This window comes from Cydia pomonella, chromosome 18, assembly GCF_033807575.1.
Source record: "Cydia pomonella isolate Wapato2018A chromosome 18, ilCydPomo1, whole genome shotgun sequence".
Classification (NCBI taxonomy): Eukaryota; Metazoa; Arthropoda; class Insecta; order Lepidoptera; family Tortricidae; genus Cydia; species Cydia pomonella.
The window spans coordinates 17,218,110-17,237,962 of record NC_084720.1 but is presented as its reverse complement, the minus strand read 5'-3'; the positions used below and the strand labels follow the sequence as shown (position 1 = coordinate 17,237,962).

Sequence of the window (19,853 nt, the reverse complement as noted above, 5' to 3'; positions counted from 1 at the left end):
TGGACCACTAAGCAATTCCAGGAATTTTTCGCCATTGAGATTTCCGTCGATAAATACTGGACCTATTATACGGTCACCATGAATGGCTGCCCAGACGTTTACAGCCCATCGGTATTGATGACCGGTCTCTCTTAGCACACGAGGATTTACTCTTGCCCAATAGTGTGTATTTCTCTGATTCCACACGCCGTTCCGAGTAAAAGTACTCTCATCAGTCCATATTACTCTTGAGGTAAATTGGTGGTCGGTATTGTGTTTGTTCAATAGCCAGCGACTAAATGTTAAACGTGGCAGCGAATCCCTAGGCAATATTGCGTGTGCCTTTAAAAATTTGTAAGGATGCTGCAAGTTTTTTTTGAGAATCCTGTGAACTGTTTTGTGCTTCATTTGGAAATGTCGCCCGGCATTTCTTGTACTGCATTCTGGATTTTCAGAAAAATGTTCCAGTATAATTTCTTCATTACGAACATGAAGACGGGGTCCATTTGCCAACGGTTGGATTCTCCCAGTAATAGGCATGTCTTCCCGGACACGCTGCAATGCACCGACTATGACTCTGGGGTTTTGCGGAATTCGACGATTTGGAAATTGCTCCCGATATAATGTTAACGCTAGTCTAGCATCTTGCATAGCTTCGCCATACTTTATAATCATATCCGCTAATTCTTGCGAGGTATAAGGCGATGGTCGTGGCATTTTGGCAAGAAAATTATGACATGACAATTTCATGAAAAAGTCACCTAAATATTTTAGGTCAACCTACCTGCATCCTGTCATACCAGCCAGTGCAGTCAAAAGATTGGTGTAAGTAGGTAACTTTGTGTTAACTAAGAAGGCGGAATCAGATAATTGTTTCGTTTAAGTACCGATTGATAACTTCACATTGATTGGGTTGAAGTGTCAAGATAACATCGAGTTTGTTGATCAACACAGACATTCCTAATAAATTGAATAAGCATGTTTGAACTAGGTAATGTGATTTCTAAGAAGTGATAATAAATGTATGTGCAGTGATTTTTGGTATCAGTCTAGTTCGGTGAATAATGCGATTCATAAATGTGGTGGCTAACAATAAGACACAGAAAGATTTGTTGATGTAAATTTGTTGTGCTAGTGTGGTAAAATCGCGTATGTTTTAAATTGCAGTGTTTTCTAGTAGTGAATAATTCAGTAAATAAGTTAACGTCGGCAACAGTTCCGAGTTACTTTAATGTTTTAATCGAATTTAAATGGAAACGAAACTAGCTCTTCCTCTCTGAAACGTCAAATAAATGTTTGCATTACATTGCTGCTCGAGATTTTTTTTTTTAATTAATTACGCTTAACTATTAAAGGCAATCGTTATATTCTTTTGATAAAACTGTTAACAGCACTTTAAACTATCGTTACTTAAAACCAATGTCGTTATGAAAGACACACACTGTAGAAAAAAAAACTCATTTTAAGAAAATAATAACAATTTTGTTGAAACTGGCCATCAGGTACATACTTTTTATATATAACTGCTGTATTTTCAAATGTGTATTTGACAGACTTCAATAAATAGTTCTAGAGGAATATTTGTTTCAATAGGTTATGGTTAAATATTTATACCTTTTATAGTGAGCTTTTTCTTCTATTTTCGGATGAATTTAAATATGGTTAAAAATTTATTTAAAAATAAAATAAAATGTTTATTTGCAATAGCCGACCACTGGATAATTTAAAATGAATCTTTATATATATCATCATATTAATGTCATGGTGGTCAAAACGTAATTATTTTTGTATTTTAGATTTTTTTTCTTGTTTTTGACATTTAACAATACCTAGATTGGTTCTAGCTATGTATACATTGACATCTCTTTTTTTGCGTTACAGTTTTTTTTTTGTGTTCTAATGTTGACTTTTTAGGGTTCCGTTGCCAAATGGCAAAAAACGGAACCCTTATGTCGTTCGTTCGTCATGTCTGTCTGTCTGTCCGTTTATGTCACAGCCACTTTTTTCCGAAACAATAAGAACAATACTGTTGAAACTTGGTAAGTAGGTAGTAAAATAATAGAATGATAAAACTAAAAAAAATATATGATGTACATTACCATGCAAACTTCCACCGAAAATTGGTTTGAACGAGATCTAGTAAGTAGTTTTTTTAATACGTCATAAAGGGCACGGAACCCTTAATGGGCCAGTCCAACTCGCACTTAGCCGCTTTTTATTTAATAAATAAATATATCCAATCTTAATCTAGTATATAAGTTACCTTGGCGTACGTGAGTTCGTTGCCAGCCTGCATGGTGTAGAAGGCGTTGTCGATGCCCGACAGACCGACGTAGGCCCCGGGCTCGCCGTATATGGCGATCTCCACTCGCTCGCCCGTGCGATGTTTGCGATTGTTAATAGATACTGAGAACTGAAAACAAGAAAGCTGTTTAATTAGGTTCCTTTGCAATGTCACATACTGCGAAACCGGCCATTTTTGCTTTAACCAGTGGGGCAACACTTCTCCTTTCGGGCATTCTTGGCTCAGCATTGTTCCGAGCAATTATTCCGGTTGGCACAACTTGACGTCCCTATGCGTGCACGACCACAGATAAGATAATAACTTGAATTTTGACAACCCTAAATATCCGAAAGGGATAGTGCCATACATTAGAAAGGGACAGCATAATTCGTCCCTGAATCGCTGTCAAACTTCGGTTTTGTAGGAAGTGTCATTTGTGTACGGTAGTATTATTATTTATTCTGTGCTTTATGGCGCGGTGGCTTCAGTCAATAGAATTTTCGAAAAATCGTAGTGCTTTTATAAATCATAATACGGTTTCCAAAGAATATGCACAGAAATCATGAGACCTTTCTCTGGTAACTTCATCGATTAGAAACCTGATTAAACAACTTTTGCTCGATAGAAAAAAATCACGAATATAGGTCTAAACGCACCACTAAAATTTTAAAAATATTGTAGCAATTCATGAAAATTGCTTCTAAAGATACGTAATTTTTTTTTATCGTAATAATCAATTACTTTTTTGTTAAAACAAACTAAAAATAACAATTCAATAGTTATTTGTTTTGCAAGGGGGCAAAGTTGTTGTTTAACCACTCGTGCTAATATTGATACTCGAGCGAAAGATTCCAAAATGGAACCACGAGCGTAGCCAGTGCTTCAAAAAAGGAATATAGAGCGTTGCGAGTTGCACTAGACCAACCCGAAGAAAATATTAACTGTAAGATATCAAACAAATTCAAATGAACGTCATTAAATATTTATAATTTAAAATCATCAGTACATAGCCCCTGGATGTAGATGTGGATACAATGCAACTTTCTCATCAGTTTTTGAACAATCAAGAGGACCTTTACCGGTGTGGTGAAAAAATATTTATATCCACGATGCGGGCATGGGTAGTGTTCAGCGAGCTGCGTTAGGAGACAGACACCCGGTGACCTCCGCTACGTGACGTGCGCAGCAAGGTGTACACTGCACGGTACCTTGTTCCGGGAGATGCCGTTGACGGGGAAGGTGAGCGAGTCGGCCAGCACGCGTCCGTGGCGCTCCACGCCCCACGCCACCACGGTAGCCACGGGCGCCATCTCCGCAGACAACGTTACCGCGAACGTTCGGACGCCATCCTGAAACATAATTATTGTTTAATACACATACATATGTAGCCGCCATGCAGGTCAGGATCTCGACGACACAAATAAAACTTCGATTTATAATGAAGTGAAGGTACTGGTTTACAAGGGTTCTTGCCAAAACGGTTAAATGTAGAAAGTGGGTGTTGCTTATTGAGGCTGATGAAGGAGTGATGCAATATTTGATCAGTACAAAAAGTGGTTTAAATTTAGGTGCTTCTAATTGGCCGCGATACAGAATATGTGGAGCGCTCCTGTTGGTGCTTTTGAAAAGCCTCCGAATACTAGCCGAGCCCGACGGCTGCGTTTAGCTACTGCATTGGGAATATTTTTATATGATAATAAGTTGCATTCGCGACAACAGCAGTCCATTATTCAAGCAAGGACAAAGTCATGATCATGACAGTCATGTCCGTAACTCTTAAGTCTAATAATTTTACTGACAAATATCAAATATCAAACATTTATTCAGCAAATAGGCCACAGGGGCACTTTTACATGTCCATTTTTACAAACAATAAATTAAAATAAAAAAACAATTACAAATATCGAATCTATGAAATAATAAATACTTTATTAGAGATGTATACTGTCTCTAAATGTCAAATTACACAAAAAAAAAACTATGATAAAAAAATTAAACCATAAAATACTAAAATTCTTTAGAGATGTATAAGTCTCTAAGTGTCAGAGATAAAATATAAAAATATATATTAAATTATCCTTAGAGATGTAGAGGGTCACCAAGGCTTGAATTCTTATATAAATAATTAAAAGACAAAAAAATTAAAACAGACAAGAACCGAATGAAGTGTCTCACGTTAATGTCACTCAAAAGTAAAGTTACATACTTTAACATAACCTGTACCCCGTGTAAAACAGACCGGTCTCCACAAACAGCTCCAGACAGTTTTTTAGGGTTCCGTACCCAAAGGGTAAGAACGGAACCCCATTACCAAGACCACTGTCTGTAACCAGGCTGTATGTCATGAGCCTTGGTAGCTAGACAGTTGGATTTTTCACAGATTGTATTGTATGTTGCCACTATAACAGCGAATACCAAAAACAGAATTAAATAAGTGGGGCTCCCATACAACAAAACAAACGTGACTTTTTGCTGTTTTTGCGTAATAGTACGGAACCCTTCGTGCGCGATTCCAACTCGCACTTAGCCGGTTTTTTTTATTGACACTGTCGCAAATGTATTAAAATTTTCATTTAATGTAGATGCAGAAGTTTAATTCTTATTCCTCTCAATAAAAAAAAAAGATTCAGAAACTTTTACGAGCAAAATATTTTAGTTTTTCTTTGATTTATACATTTAACACTCCCCCTTATTCATAAACGTGTACTAAAGTTACGATGCCGCTAATCATCGTTTGTCCCTTTCCATCATACCAATACGTCGGAAACGATGATTAGCGGCATCGTAACTTTAGTACACGTTTATGAATAAGGGGGTAATTGTATTCTAAATCTGAAGTTTTTATGTCTGCTAGAAGTGCCTTAGAGTTTTGATGATCGGTCAGTCAGTAAGTGACAAAATTAAGAAACTTTGGCTAGTTATAATTCTTAAACTACTAGTTCATATTCAATGAAATTTTAAATATACTGCTTATACATAGCCTGCATGGTTACTGAAATTTCAGGCTTTTAGTTTTATCCACAACGAAGTCATAGGGGGGTCGAAAATGGCCTGAACTGCTTCGAGAAAAGGATGGCACGGCCGTGCCGCTTTTTTGGTCGACTTGGCGGAGGCACTGCCGTGCCTCCAGATTTATGAAACTATAGGATTGAACGAAAAAAAAAACTTACCTCCATATTTTCTTGTCCACTGGTGAGAATGATGCCCTTGGACATAACGACGTAGTTAAAAGATTCTATGTAGAAGTTGGTCTGCACGTGGAAGATTATGTATTCGCCCACCTAAACAAAAATATAATGTTAACCTATATCATTTATGTGATATATGTAGTTTATAAGTATATTAGTTTGCTTTTCTTTTTAATTCATTGATTTTGTTTTCTCTCTCTGCACCGCGTCCGCCATTTGTTGTACATTTTTCTATATATTATGTGCAATAAATTTTAAATAAATAAATTCGGTAAAGTTGAAGACAGTATTATACCATTATCATACAAATAATTGGCAAGGACGGAATTTATTGGGCATATTGGTAGATACTTTTAGGTGCATTGAACAATTGGTGCTTTGACCAGGATTATTCTACTCCATTACCAATCACACTAGTAATCATTAAGTAACTAGTTCCAACATGTACTTTATTGTGCGAGAGTAATGTACACAATTGAACAAGTTTTCTAATTTAACAGTACAGTTGTGGGAGTTAAGGTAAATTAGGTAGCCGGAATTTGGGTTCTCCGATAATTTAGTTGAATTTGCTTTGTGAAGAGAGTTAAGGTAAGTTAGGTTATCCCGAATGTGTTCCCCGATAGTTTTCAGTTCAATTTGCTTCTTTTTTTTTCTAGGTGTTTATCATTTTTTTATTTCTTCTGACGCATTGAATTCTTCCGGGTTTTGTGGCTAGGCGTGATTTTATTAATGTATTTTGTATCCTAACCTAGTCCGTAAGTATACGTTGATGGCAGCGTAGCAATGGCTTTGCTGGGCCTCGTTGCTTACCCTGGTTAATGTGGTGCCGATGGATACCCGTATGTGCTGGTGCTCGGGGCTATAGTGGGCGACCGTATACTGCCTCACCCTTGTTGCGGTAGTCATCATCCTAGCGTTGTTTCAGATTTGGTCAGGTTCTTACCCTCGCGTCCGTGGTGCTGGTGGATATCCGTATGTGCTGGTGCTTGGGGCTGTAGTGCGCGACCACGTGCAGGTCGGCGGAGGCGCGCGCGCCGCCGCCGTCGCTGAGCGACGCGCTCAGGCGGACGCCGGTCACGCCGTTTAAGACGTCTCGGTAGTTCGGATCGTTTTGGAGTTCTAAAGGAAAAATTAAGTAAAAATAGTCATTTCATCTGTTAAGTCCGTTGAACTTAAGCCTGCAGCGACCCAATATGGCAATTTTATAGAATAGATTATTTTCACAAGACAAGCCAAATTACATAATATAACAAAAAACATAGAAAGTATAAAGTGCCACGAAATGGCCTCATCTCAGCATGTTGCTGGTGGCGTCCAGGTCTGATCTTCTGGTGAGACCATCAATTGAGAAGAATCACGGAAGGTAACAGACAAGAAGAAGACATAAACTTAAACTTCAGTGCAGTTAGGTACTTACTGAGTAGTTTATAGAGGTCGAGCTTGAGCCGCCACACTGCGTCGTGGCCGGGCACGAGCGTGGGGTGCTGCGGCTCCACGCCGCCGCCGCGGCCCTCCACCGTCACGTGCACGGTGAGCGACACGCCGGCCGCCTGCCAGCGCGGCAGTACAGTTAGCTACTTACTGAGTAGTTTATAGAGGTCGAGCTTGAGCCGCCACACTGCGTCGTGGCCGGGCACGAGCGTGGGGTGCTGCGGCTCCACGCCGCCGCCGCGGCCCTCCACCGTCACGTGCACGGTGAGCGACACGCCGGCCGCCTGCCAGCGCGGCAGTACAGTTAGCTACTTACTGAGTAGTTTATAGAGGTCGAGCTTGAGCCGCCACACTGCGTCGTGGCCGGGCACGAGCGTGGGGTGCTGCGGCTCCACGCCGCCGCCGCGGCCCTCCACCGTCACGTGCACGGTGAGCGACACGCCGGCCGCCTGCCAGCGCGGCAGTACAGTTAGCTACTTACTGAGTAGTTTATAGAGGTCGAGCTTGAGCCGCCACACTGCGTCGTGGCCGGGCACGAGCGTGGGGTGCTGCGGCTCCACGCCGCCGCCGCGGCCCTCCACCGTCACGTGCACGGTGAGCGACACGCCGGCCGCCTGCCAGCGCGGCAGTACAGTTAGCTACTTACTGAGTAGTTTATAGAGGTCGAGCTTGAGCCGCCACACTGCGTCGTGGCCGGGCACGAGCGTGGGGTGCTGCGGCTCCACGCCGCCGCCGCGGCCCTCCACCGTCACGTGCACGGTGAGCGACACGCCGGCCGCCTGCCAGCGCGGCAGTACAGTTAGCTACTTACTGAGTAGTTTATAGAGGTCGAGCTTGAGCCGCCACACTGCGTCGTGGCCGGGCACGAGCGTGGGGTGCTGCGGCTCCACGCCGCCGCCGCGGCCCTCCACCGTCACGTGCACGGTGAGCGACACGCCGGCCGCCTGCCAGCGCGGCAGTACAGTTAGCTACTTACTGAGTAGTTTATAGAGGTCGAGCTTGAGCCGCCACACTGCGTCGTGGCCGGGCACGAGCGTGGGGTGCTGCGGCTCCACGCCGCCGCCGCGGCCCTCCACCGTCACGTGCACGGTGAGCGACACGCCGGCCGCCTGCCAGCGCGGCAGTACAGTTAGCTACTTACTGAGTAGTTTATAGAGGTCGAGCTTGAGCCGCCACACTGCGTCGTGGCCGGGCACGAGCGTGGGGTGCTGCGGCTCCACGCCGCCGCCGCGGCCCTCCACCGTCACGTGCACGGTGAGCGACACGCCGGCCGCCTGCCAGCGCGGCAGTACAGTTAGCTACTTACTGAGTAGTTTATAGAGGTCGAGCTTGAGCCGCCACACTGCGTCGTGGCCGGGCACGAGCGTGGGGTGCTGCGGCTCCACGCCGCCGCCGCGGCCCTCCACCGTCACGTGCACGGTGAGCGACACGCCGGCCGCCTGCCAGCGCGGCAGTACAGTTAGCTACTTACTGAGTAGTTTATAGAGGTCGAGCTTGAGCCGCCACACTGCGTCGTGGCCGGGCACGAGCGTGGGGTGCTGCGGCTCCACGCCGCCGCCGCGGCCCTCCACCGTCACGTGCACGGTGAGCGACACGCCGGCCGCCTGCCAGCGCGGCAGTACAGTTAGCTACTTACTGAGTAGTTTATAGAGGTCGAGCTTGAGCCGCCACACTGCGTCGTGGCCGGGCACGAGCGTGGGGTGCTGCGGCTCCACGCCGCCGCCGCGGCCCTCCACCGTCACGTGCACGGTGAGCGACACGCCGGCCGCCTGCCAGCGCGGCAGTACAGTTAGCTACTTACTGAGTAGTTTATAGAGGTCGAGCTTGAGCCGCCACACTGCGTCGTGGCCGGGCACGAGCGTGGGGTGCTGCGGCTCCACGCCGCCGCCGCGGCCCTCCACCGTCACGTGCACGGTGAGCGACACGCCGGCCGCCTGCCAGCGCGGCAGTACAGTTAGCTACTTACTGAGTAGTTTATAGAGGTCGAGCTTGAGCCGCCACACTGCGTCGTGGCCGGGCACGAGCGTGGGGTGCTGCGGCTCCACGCCGCCGCCGCGGCCCTCCACCGTCACGTGCACGGTGAGCGACACGCCGGCCGCCTGCCAGCGCGGCAGTACAGTTAGCTACTTACTGAGTAGTTTATAGAGGTCGAGCTTGAGCCGCCACACTGCGTCGTGGCCGGGCACGAGCGTGGGGTGCTGCGGCTCCACGCCGCCGCCGCGGCCCTCCACCGTCACGTGCACGGTGAGCGACACGCCGGCCGCCTGCCAGCGCGGCAGTACAGTTAGCTACTTACTGAGTAGTTTATAGAGGTCGAGCTTGAGCCGCCACACTGCGTCGTGGCCGGGCACGAGCGTGGGGTGCTGCGGCTCCACGCCGCCGCCGCGGCCCTCCACCGTCACGTGCACGGTGAGCGACACGCCGGCCGCCTGCCAGCGCGGCAGTACAGTTAGCTACTTACTGAGTAGTTTATAGAGGTCGAGCTTGAGCCGCCACACTGCGTCGTGGCCGGGCACGAGCGTGGGGTGCTGCGGCTCCACGCCGCCGCCGCGGCCCTCCACCGTCACGTGCACGGTGAGCGACACGCCGGCCGCCTGCCAGCGCGGCAGTACAGTTAGCTACTTACTGAGTAGTTTATAGAGGTCGAGCTTGAGCCGCCACACTGCGTCGTGGCCGGGCACGAGCGTGGGGTGCTGCGGCTCCACGCCGCCGCCGCGGCCCTCCACCGTCACGTGCACGGTGAGCGACACGGCGGCCGCCTGCCAGCGCGGCAGTACAGTTAGCTACTTACTGAGTAGTTTATAGAGGTCGAGCTTGAGCCGCCACACTGCGTCGTGGCCGGGCACGAGCGTGGGGTGCTGCGGCTCCACGCCGCCGCCGCGGCCCTCCACCGTCACGTGCACGGTGAGCGACACGCCGGCCGCCTGCCAGCGCGGCAGTACAGTTAGCTACTTACTGAGTAGTTTATAGAGGTCGAGCTTGAGCCGCCACACTGCGTCGTGGCCGTGCACGAGCGTGGGGTGCTGCGGCTCCACGCCGCCGCCGCGGCCCTCCACCGTCACGTGCACGGTGAGCGAACACGCCGGCCGCCTGCCCGCGCGGCAGTACAGTTAGCTACTTACTGAGTAGTTTATAGAGGTCGAGCTTGAGCCGCCACACTGCGTCGTGGCCGGGCACGAGCGTGGGGTGCTGCGGCTCCACGCCGCCGCCGCGGCCCTCCACCGTCACGTGCACGGTGAGCGACACGCCGGCCGCCTGCCAGCGCGGCAGTACAGTTAGCTACTTACTGAGTAGTTTATAGAGGTCGAGCTTGAGCCGCCACACTGCGTCGTGGCCGGGCACGAGCGTGGGGTGCTGCGGCTCCACGCCGCCGCCGCGGCCCTCCACCGTCACGTGCACGGTGAGCGACACGCCGGCCGCCTGCCAGCGCGGCAGTACAGTTAGCTACTTACTGAGTAGTTTATAGAGGTCGAGCTTGAGCCGCCACACTGCGTCGTGGCCGGGCACGAGCGTGGGGTGCTGCGGCTCCACGCCGCCGCCGCGGCCCTCCACCGTCACGTGCACGGTGAGCGACACGCCGGCCGCCTGCCAGCGCGGCAGTACAGTTAGCTACTTACTGAGTAGTTTATAGAGGTCGAGCTTGAGCCGCCACACTGCGTCGTGGCCGGGCACGAGCGTGGGGTGCTGCGGCTCCACGCCGCCGCCGCGGCCCTCCACCGTCACGTGCACGGTGAGCGACACGCCGGCCGCCTGCCAGCGCGGCAGTACAGTTAGCTACTTACTGAGTAGTTTATAGAGGTCGAGCTTGAGCCGCCACACTGCGTCGTGGCCGGGCACGAGCGTGGGGTGCTGCGGCTCCACGCCGCCGCCGCGGCCCTCCACCGTCACGTGCACGGTGAGCGACAGACGCCGGCCGCCTGCCAGCGCGGCAGTACAGTTAGCTACTTACTGAGTAGTTTATAGAGGTCGAGCTTGAGCCGCCACACTGCGTCGTGGCCGGGCACGAGCGTGGGGTGCTGCGGCTCCACGCCGCCGCCGCGGCCCTCCACCGACGTGCACGGTGAGCGACACGCCGGCCGCCTGCCACCGTCACGTGCACGGTGAGCGACACGCCGGCCGCCCTGCTCCAGCGCCGCCGCCGCGGCCCTCCAGCGTCACGTGCACGGTGAGCGACACGCCGGCCGCCTGCCAGCGCGGCAGTACAGTTAGCTCCTTACTGAGTCGTTTATAGAGGTCGAGCTTGAGCCGCCACACTGCGTCGTGGCCGGGCACGAGTGTGGGGTGCTGCGGCTCCACGCCGCCGCCGCGGCCCTCCACCGTCACGTGCACGGTGAGCGACACGCCGGCCGACTGCCAGCGCGGCAGTACAGTTAGCTACTTACTGAGTAGTTTATAGAGGTCGAGCTTGAGCCGCCACACTGCGTCGTGGCCGGGCACGAGCGTGGGGTGCTGCGGCTCCACGCCGCCGCCGCGGCCCTCCACCGTCACGTGCACGGTGAGCGACACGCCGGCCGCCTGCCAGCGCGGCAGTACAGTTAGCTACTTACTGAGTAGTTTATAGAGGTCGAGCTTGAGCCGCCACACTGCGTCGTGGCCGGGCACGAGCGTTGGGTGCTGCGGCTCCACGCCGCCGCCGCGGCCCTCCACCGTCACGTGCACGGTGAGCGACACGCCGGCCGCCTGCCAGCGCGGCAGTACAGTTAGCTACTTACTGAGTAGTTTATAGAGGTCGAGCTTGAGCCGCCACACTGCGTCGTGGCCGGGCACGAGCGTGGGGTGCTGCGGCTCCACGCCGCCGCCGCGGCCCTCCACCGTCACGTGCACGGTGAGCGACACGCCGGCCGCCTGCCAGCGCGGCAGTACAGTTAGCTACTTACTGAGTAGTTTATAGAGGTCGAGCTTGAGCCGCCACACTGCGTCGTGGCCGGGCACGAGCGTGGGGTGCTGCGGCTCCACGCCGCCGCCGCGGCCCTCCACCGTCACGTGCACGGTGAGCGACACGCCGGCCGCCTGCCAGCGCGGCAGTACAGTTAGCTACTTACTGAGTAGTTTATAGAGGTCGAGCTTGAGCCGCCACACTGCGTCGTGGCCGGGCACGAGCGTGGGGTGCTGCGGCTCCACGCCGCCGCCGCGGCCCTCCACCGTCACGTGCACGGTGAGCGACACGCCGGCCGCCTGCCAGCGCGGCAGTACAGTTAGCTACTTACTGAGTAGTTTATAGAGGTCGAGCTTGAGCCGCCACACTGCGTCGTGGCCGGGCACGAGCGTGGGGTGCTGCGGCTCCACGCCGCCGCCGCGGCCCTCCACCGTCACGTGCACGGTGAGCGACACGCCGGCCGCCTGCCAGCGCGGCAGTACAGTTAGCTACTTACTGAGTAGTTTATAGAGGTCGAGCTTGAGCCGCCACACTGCGTCGTGGCCGGGCACGAGCGTGGGGTGCTGCGGCTCCACGCCGCCGCCGCGGCCCTCCACCGTCACGTGCACGGTGAGCGACACGCCGGCCGCCTGCCAGCGCGGCAGTACAGTTAGCTACTTACTGAGTAGTTTATAGAGGTCGAGCTTGAGCCGCCACACTGCGTCGTGGCCGGGCACGAGCGTGGGGTGCTGCGGCTCCACGCCGCCGCCGCGGCCCTCCACCGTCACGTGCACGGTGAGCGACACGCCGGCCGCCTGCCAGCGCGGCAGTACAGTTAGCTACTTACTGAGTAGTTTATAGAGGTCGAGCTTGAGCCGCCACACTGCGTCGTGGCCGGGCACGAGCGTGGGGTGCTGCGGCTCCACGCCGCCGCCGCGGCCCTCCACCGTCCCGTGCACGGTGAGCGACACGCCGGCCGCCTGCCAGCGCGGCAGTACAGTTAGCTACTTACTGAGTAGTTTATAGAGGTCGAGCTTGAGCCGCCACAATGCGTCGTGGCCGGGCACGAGCGTGGGGTGCTGCGGCTCCACGCCGCCGCCGCGGCCCTCCACCGTCACGTGCACGGTGAGCGACACGCCGGCCGCCTGCCAGCGCGGCAGTACAGTTAGCTACTTACTGAGTAGTTTATAGAGGTCGAGCTTGAGCCGCCACACTGCGTCGTGGCCGGGCACGAGCGTGGGGTGCTGCGGCTCCACGCCGCCGCCGCGGCCCTCCACCGTCACGTGCACGGTGAGCGACACGCCGGCCGCCTGCCAGCGCGGCAGTACAGTTAGCTACTTACTGAGTAGTTTATAGAGGTCGAGCTTGAGCCGCCACACTGCGTCGTGGCCGGGCACGAGCGTGGGGTGCTGCGGCTCCACGCCGCCGCCGCGGCCCTCCACCGTCACGTGCACGGTGAGCGACACGCCGGCCGCCTGCCAGCGCGGCAGTACAGTTAGCTACTTACTGAGTAGTTTATAGAGGTCGAGCTTGAGCCGCCACACTGCGTCGTGGCCGGGCACGAGCGTGGGGTGCTGCGGCTCCACGCCGCCGCCGCGGCCCTCCACCGTCACGTGCACGGTGAGCGACACGCCGGCCGCCTGCCAGCGCGGCAGTACAGTTAGCTACTTACTGAGTAGTTTATAGAGGTCGAGCTTGAGCCGCCACACTGCGTCGTGGCCGGGCACGAGCGTGGGGTGCTGCGGCTCCACGCCGCCGCCGCGGCCCTCCACCGTCACGTGCACGGTGAGCGACACGCCGGCCGCCTGCCAGCGCGGCAGTACAGTTAGCTACTTACTGAGTAGTTTATAGAGGTCGAGCTTGAGCCGCCACACTGCGTCGTGGCCGGGCACGAGCGTGGGGTGCTGCGGCTCCACGCCGCCGCCGCGGCCCTCCACCGTCACGTGCACGGTGAGCGACACGCCGGCCGCCTGCCAGCGCGGCAGTACAGTTAGCTACTTACTGAGTAGTTTATAGAGGTCGAGCTTGAGCCGCCACACTGCGTCGTGGCCGGGCACGAGCGTGGGGTGCTGCGGCTCCACGCCGCCGCCGCGGCCCTCCACCGTCACGTGCACGGTGAGCGACACGCCGGCCGCCTGCCAGCGCGGCAGTACAGTTAGCTACTTACTGAGTAGTTTATAGAGGTCGAGCTTGAGCCGCCACACTGCGTCGTGGCCGGGCACGAGCGTGGGGTGCTGCGGCTCCACGCCGCCGCCGCGGCCCTCCACCGTCACGTGCACGGTGAGCGACACGCCGGCCGCCTGCCAGCGCGGCAGTACAGTTAGCTACTTACTGAGTAGTTTATAGAGGTCGAGCTTGAGCCGCCACACTGCGTCGTGGCCGGGCACGAGCGTGGGGTGCTGCGGCTCCACGCCGCCGCCGCGGCCCTCCACCGTCACGTGCACGGTGAGCGACACGCCGGCCGCCTGCCAGCGCGGCAGTACAGTTAGCTACTTACTGAGTAGTTTATAGAGGTCGAGCTTGAGCCGCCACACTGCGTCGTGGCCGGGCACGAGCGTGGGGTGCTGCGGCTCCACGCCGCCGCCGCGGCCCTCCACCGTCACGTGCACGGTGAGCGACACGCCGGCCGCCTGCCAGCGCGGCAGTACAGTTAGCTACTTACTGAGTAGTTTATAGAGGTCGAGCTTGAGCCGCCACACTGCGTCGTGGCCGGGCACGAGCGTGGGGTGCTGCGGCTCCACGCCGCCGCCGCGGCCCTCCACCGTCACGTGCACGGTGAGCGACACGCCGGCCGCCTGCCAGCGCGGCAGTACAGTTAGCTACTTACTGAGTAGTTTATAGAGGTCGAGCTTGAGCCGCCACACTGCGTCGTGGCCGGGCACGAGCGTGGGGTGCTGCGGCTCCACGCCGCCGCCGCGGCCCTCCACCGTCACGTGCACGGTGAGCGACACGCCGGCCGCCTGCCAGCGCGGCAGTACAGTTAGCTACTTACTGAGTAGTTTATAGAGGTCGAGCTTGAGCCGCCACACTGCGTCGTGGCCGGGCACGAGCGTGGGGTGCTGCGGCTCCACGCCGCCGCCGCGGCCCTCCACCGTCACGTGCACGGTGAGCGACACGCCGGCCGCCTGCCAGCGCGGCAGTACAGTTAGCTACTTACTGAGTAGTTTATAGAGGTCGAGCTTGAGCCGCCACACTGCGTCGTGGCCGGGCACGAGCGTGGGGTGCTGCGGCTCCACGCCGCCGCCGCGGCCCTCCACCGTCACGTGCACGGTGAGCGACACGCCGGCCGCCTGCCAGCGCGGCAGTACAGTTAGCTACTTACTGAGTAGTTTATAGAGGTCGAGCTTGAGCCGCCACACTGCGTCGTGGCCGGGCACGAGCGTGGGGTGCTGCGGCTCCACGCCGCCGCCGCGGCCCTCCACCGTCACGTGCACGGTGAGCGACACGCCGGCCGCCTGCCAGCGCGGCAGTACAGTTAGCTACTTACTGAGTAGTTTATAGAGGTCGAGCTTGAGCCGCCACACTGCGTCGTGGCCGGGCACGAGCGTGGGGGTGCTGCGGCTCCACGCCGCCGCCGCGGCCCTCCACCGTCACGTGCACGGTGAGCGACACGCCGGCCGCCTGCCAGCGCGGCAGTACAGTTAGCTACTTACTGAGTAGTTTATAGAGGTCGAGCTTGAGCCGCCACACTGCGTCGTGGCCGGGCACGAGCGTGGGGTGCTGCGGCTCCACGCCGCCGCCGCGGCCCTCCACCGTCACGTGCACGGTGAGCGACACGCCGGCCGCCTGCCAGCGCGGCAGTACAGTTAGCTACTTACTGAGTAGTTTTATAGAGGTCGAGCTTGAGCCGCCACACTGCGTCGTGGCCGGGCACGAGCGTGGGGTGCTGCGGCTCCACGCCGCCGCCGCGGCCCTCCACCGTCACGTGCACGGTGAGCGACACGCCGGCCGCCTGCCAGCGCGGCAGTACAGTTAGCTACTTACTGAGTAGTTTATAGAGGTCGAGCTTGAGCCGCCACACTGCGTCGTGGCCGGGCACGAGCGTGGGGTGCTGCGGCTCCACGCCGCCGCCGCGGCCCTCCACCGTCACGTGCACGGTGAGCGACACGCCGGCCGCCTGCCAGCGCGGCAGTACAGTTAGCTACTTACTGAGTAGTTTATAGAGGTCGAGCTTGAGCCGCCACACTGCGTCGTGGCCGGGCACGAGCGTGGGGTGCTGCGGCTCCACGCCGCCGCCGCGGCCCTCCACCGTCACGTGCACGGTGAGCGACACGCCGGCCGCCTGCCAGCGCGGCAGTACAGTTAGCTACTTACTGAGTAGTTTATAGAGGTCGAGCTTGAGCCGCCACACTGCGTCGTGGCCGGGCACGAGCGTGGGGTGCTGCGGCTCCACGCCGCCGCCGCGGCCCTCCACCGTCACGTGCACGGTGAGCGACACGCCGGCCGCCTGCCAGCGCGGCAGTACAGTTAGCTACTTACTGAGTAGTTTATAGAGGTCGAGCTTGAGCCGCCACACTGCGTCGTGGCCGGGCACGAGCGTGGGGTGCTGCGGCTCCACGCCGCCGCCGCGGCCCTCCACCGTCACGTGCACGGTGAGCGACACGCCGGCCGCCTGCCAGCGCGGCAGTACAGTTAGCTACTTACTGAGTAGTTTATAGAGGTCGAGCTTGAGCCGCCACACTGCGTCGTGGCCGGGCACGAGCGTGGGGTGCTGCGGCTCCACGCCGCCGCCGCGGCCCTCCACCGTCACGTGCACGGTGAGCGACACGCCGGCCGCCTGCCAGCGCGGCAGTACAGTTAGCTACTTACTGAGTAGTTTATAGAGGTCGAGCTTGAGCCGCCACACTGCGTCGTGGCCGGGCACGAGCGTGGGGTGCTGCGGCTCCACGCCGCCGCCGCGGCCCTCCACCGTCACGTGCACGGTGAGCGACACGCCGGCCGCCTGCCAGCGCGGCAGTACAGTTAGCTACTTACTGAGTAGTTTATAGAGGTCGAGCTTGAGCCGCCACACTGCGTCGTGGCCGGGCACGAGCGTGGGGTGCTGCGGCTCCACGCCGCCGCCGCGGCCCTCCACCGTCACGTGCACGGTGAGCGACACGCCGGCCGCCTGCCAGCGCGGCAGTACAGTTAGCTACTTACTGAGTAGTTTATAGAGGTCGAGCTTGAGCCGCCACACTGCGTCGTGGCCGGGCACGAGCGTGGGGTGCTGCGGCTCCACGCCGCCGCCGCGGCCCTCCACCGTCACGTGCACGGTGAGCGACACGCCGGCCGCCTGCCAGCGCGGCAGTACAGTTAGCTACTTACTGAGTAGTTTATAGAGGTCGAGCTTGAGCCGCCACACTGCGTCGTGGCCGGGCACGAGCGTGGGGTGCTGCGGCTCCACGCCGCCGCCGCGGCCCTCCACCGTCACGTGCACGGTGAGCGACACGCCGGCCGCCTGCCAGCGCGGCAGTACAGTTAGCTACTTACTGAGTAGTTTATAGAGGTCGAGCTTGAGCCGCCACACTGCGTCGTGGCCGGGCACGAGCGTGGGGTGCTGCGGCTCCACGCCGCCGCCGCGGCCCTCCACCGTCACGTGCACGGTGAGCGACACGCCGGCCGCCTGCCAGCGCGGCAGTACAGTTAGCTACTTACTGAGTAGTTTATAGAGGTCGAGCTTGAGCCGCCACACTGCGTCGTGGCCGGGCACGAAGCGTGGGGTGCTGCGGCTCCACGCCGCCGCCGCGGCCCTCCACCGTCACGTGCACGGTGAGCGACACGCCGGCCGCCTGCCAGCGCGGCAGTACAGTTAGCTACTTACTGAGTAGTTTATAGAGGTCGAGCTTGAGCCGCCACACTGCGTCGTGGCCGGGCACGAGCGTGGGGTGCTGCGGCTCCACGCCGCCGCCGCGGCCCTCCACCGTCACGTGCACGGTGAGCGACACGCCGGCCGCCTGCCAGCGCGGCAGCGGAGACCCGTCGTGGTACGACACGACCATCTGTTCCATAATTATACTTTCGATCACTCGTAATATGTGCGTTTAAATTAAATTAACGTTTATTTCAAGCTCGTGGTTCGTAAAATGTTAGTTATGTACAGTAAAACTTAAAAACTATGTTAGTAACAATAAATATCTTAACTAAAACCACAATAATTCACCATTGCTGGGCTTATGAAGCCCACAACGTGCATAATGTACAGACAGTCAATCCTGTTCGCAATCATAGTTATGATGGCATTGGTGCTGGCGCGCACGCGCCGTACTAGCGATACACTGAAGGTCCAACGGGTCCTGAAGATCCTGTTTATGGTGTATTCGAATTCGTATTCGCGGGCTGGGTTTCCGCAACTCGACGTCGCAATTCGCGCCTATTTTGCGTGATGGTGGGTTGACGGCACTCCTCCTGCCAACCCAACTCTACCAGGAAGCCTAGCAGACCCTTGATGTTGCCGACGACTTCTGGGAGAGACCCCGGTGTTTATGGTGTAGTTCATAAATTTTTGGCAAATCTAACAAACCATGGATGGTTTGTCCCGTTCCATCATTTTGACATTTCTGTTTGTCAGAAAGAGACAACATTTAATAGAGGTTTATATGTTTTATGAATAAAGTCCCGATAGTCCTGACAACCTTTACATCTAATGGAAAACCCTAAAAGTTTACTTTGCACACCTGCAGTGTCCCACCAAGGATCGTCACAGCCAACAAAGAATTGAAGATCCTCTCAATACTATAGCCCTCTATCACATCATTTAAGAGCGGGTCTCCAACAGATGCTGTAACGATCACCTGTCCAAGGTCTTCATATATACATAGTATATTTGGGCCTGATAACCCTAAGACGTTTCAAAAAATTCTGGCTGCCTACGTAGACATCAAAAGGCACATGTGTGGCTTGAACACTTGCGACGTCCCACCAAAGAACGTCACAGCCAGAGAAGAGTTGAAGATCCTCGCGATGCTGTAGCCTTCGATGACGTCGTCCAGGAACGTCTCCGACGGACACTATGATGATAACTACATCCAGAGCCTTCGTGCATACATAACTTTCTTTGTGCCTAAAAAGTTTAATGCTTAATGTAAAACTCTGGAAGATACTTACGTAGACATCAAAAGGCATGTGCGGCTTGAACACCTGCGGCGTCCCACCAAGGAACGTCACAGCCAGGGAAGAGTTGAAGATCCTCGCGATGCTGTAGCCTTCGATGACGTCGTCCAGGAACGGGTCTCCCACGGACGCTGTGATGATGACTTCCACGCCGTCTAGCGTGGGCACTAGCTGGGCTAGCTCTGACATTGGGTATTTGAAGTCGAATGTGCCGTTGAACTGAGGAAGAATTCGATACAATATATTCGAATAACTCAGCAGTAATTTTAAACAAAATACGGTAATGACATAGATGGTACGGTCGTATAGATGGGATACCGCATGCGTCCGTGAGGGACAGAACATACGCAATGCGACAAAATTAAAAACACGTTTTAATATTCCTGACAACATACCAAAAACCTATGTAATTTGGTCGGGTTATTTGTTGGCCACCATAAAAACAGTGGGCAACAAAAAACGTCTACGTCACTTTGGACTTTTTAGAAGTAGACAGAAAGGAAAAGTGAGACTATGACAAGGACAAACAATAATAGCGCTTTCTTTGCTACTCCTACTGAAAGATACAATAAGACTATCCCGTTCTGTCAGTTCCCTCCACCCCTCATGCCGATCCATACTAAATACTATATTCATGGGTAATAACAAGGCACTTTACTGTGCTTTGGCAACTGTCTGACGTTTTCAAAGTAGCATTTTTTTTAATTGCAAAACTAGTATCTATTTATCCAAGAAGGCTTGTGTTGTGGGTACTCTGACAACGATATATACATATATAATATACAAACATAAATACACAGAAAACATCCATGACTCGGGAACAAATATCTGTGCTCATCATACAAATAAATGCCATTACCGGGATTCGAACCCAGGACCATCGAATTCATAGGGGGGGGGGGGGGGGGGTCAATACCTACTAGGTCTGCAGAGAAAGGCTGGCAGTAAAAGTAAGTAAGGCTAGACCAGTCGTCATCATCATATCGATCATATTTCTCATATTTTATGATATTTACATGTTTTTGGT

General features: G+C 55.1%; 1 protein-coding gene across 1 annotated transcript in view; it reads right to left on the bottom strand.

Moving 5' to 3' along the window:
* LOC133527446 (CD109 antigen) overlaps positions 1-19,853 on the bottom strand; it is a 64,787-nt gene that overhangs the window by 28,257 nt on the left and 16,677 nt on the right. The window contains exons 10-15 of the mRNA XM_061864463.1: positions 18,821-19,045; positions 17,538-17,715; positions 6,395-6,570; positions 5,434-5,544; positions 3,472-3,612; positions 2,243-2,392 (exon numbers count right to left, since the gene is read on the bottom strand). Coding sequence (XP_061720447.1) covers positions 2,243-2,392; positions 3,472-3,612; positions 5,434-5,544; positions 6,395-6,570; positions 17,538-17,715; positions 18,821-19,045 — 981 coding nt within the window. The remainder of the gene's footprint in view (positions 1-2,242; positions 2,393-3,471; positions 3,613-5,433; positions 5,545-6,394; positions 6,571-17,537; positions 17,716-18,820; positions 19,046-19,853) is intronic.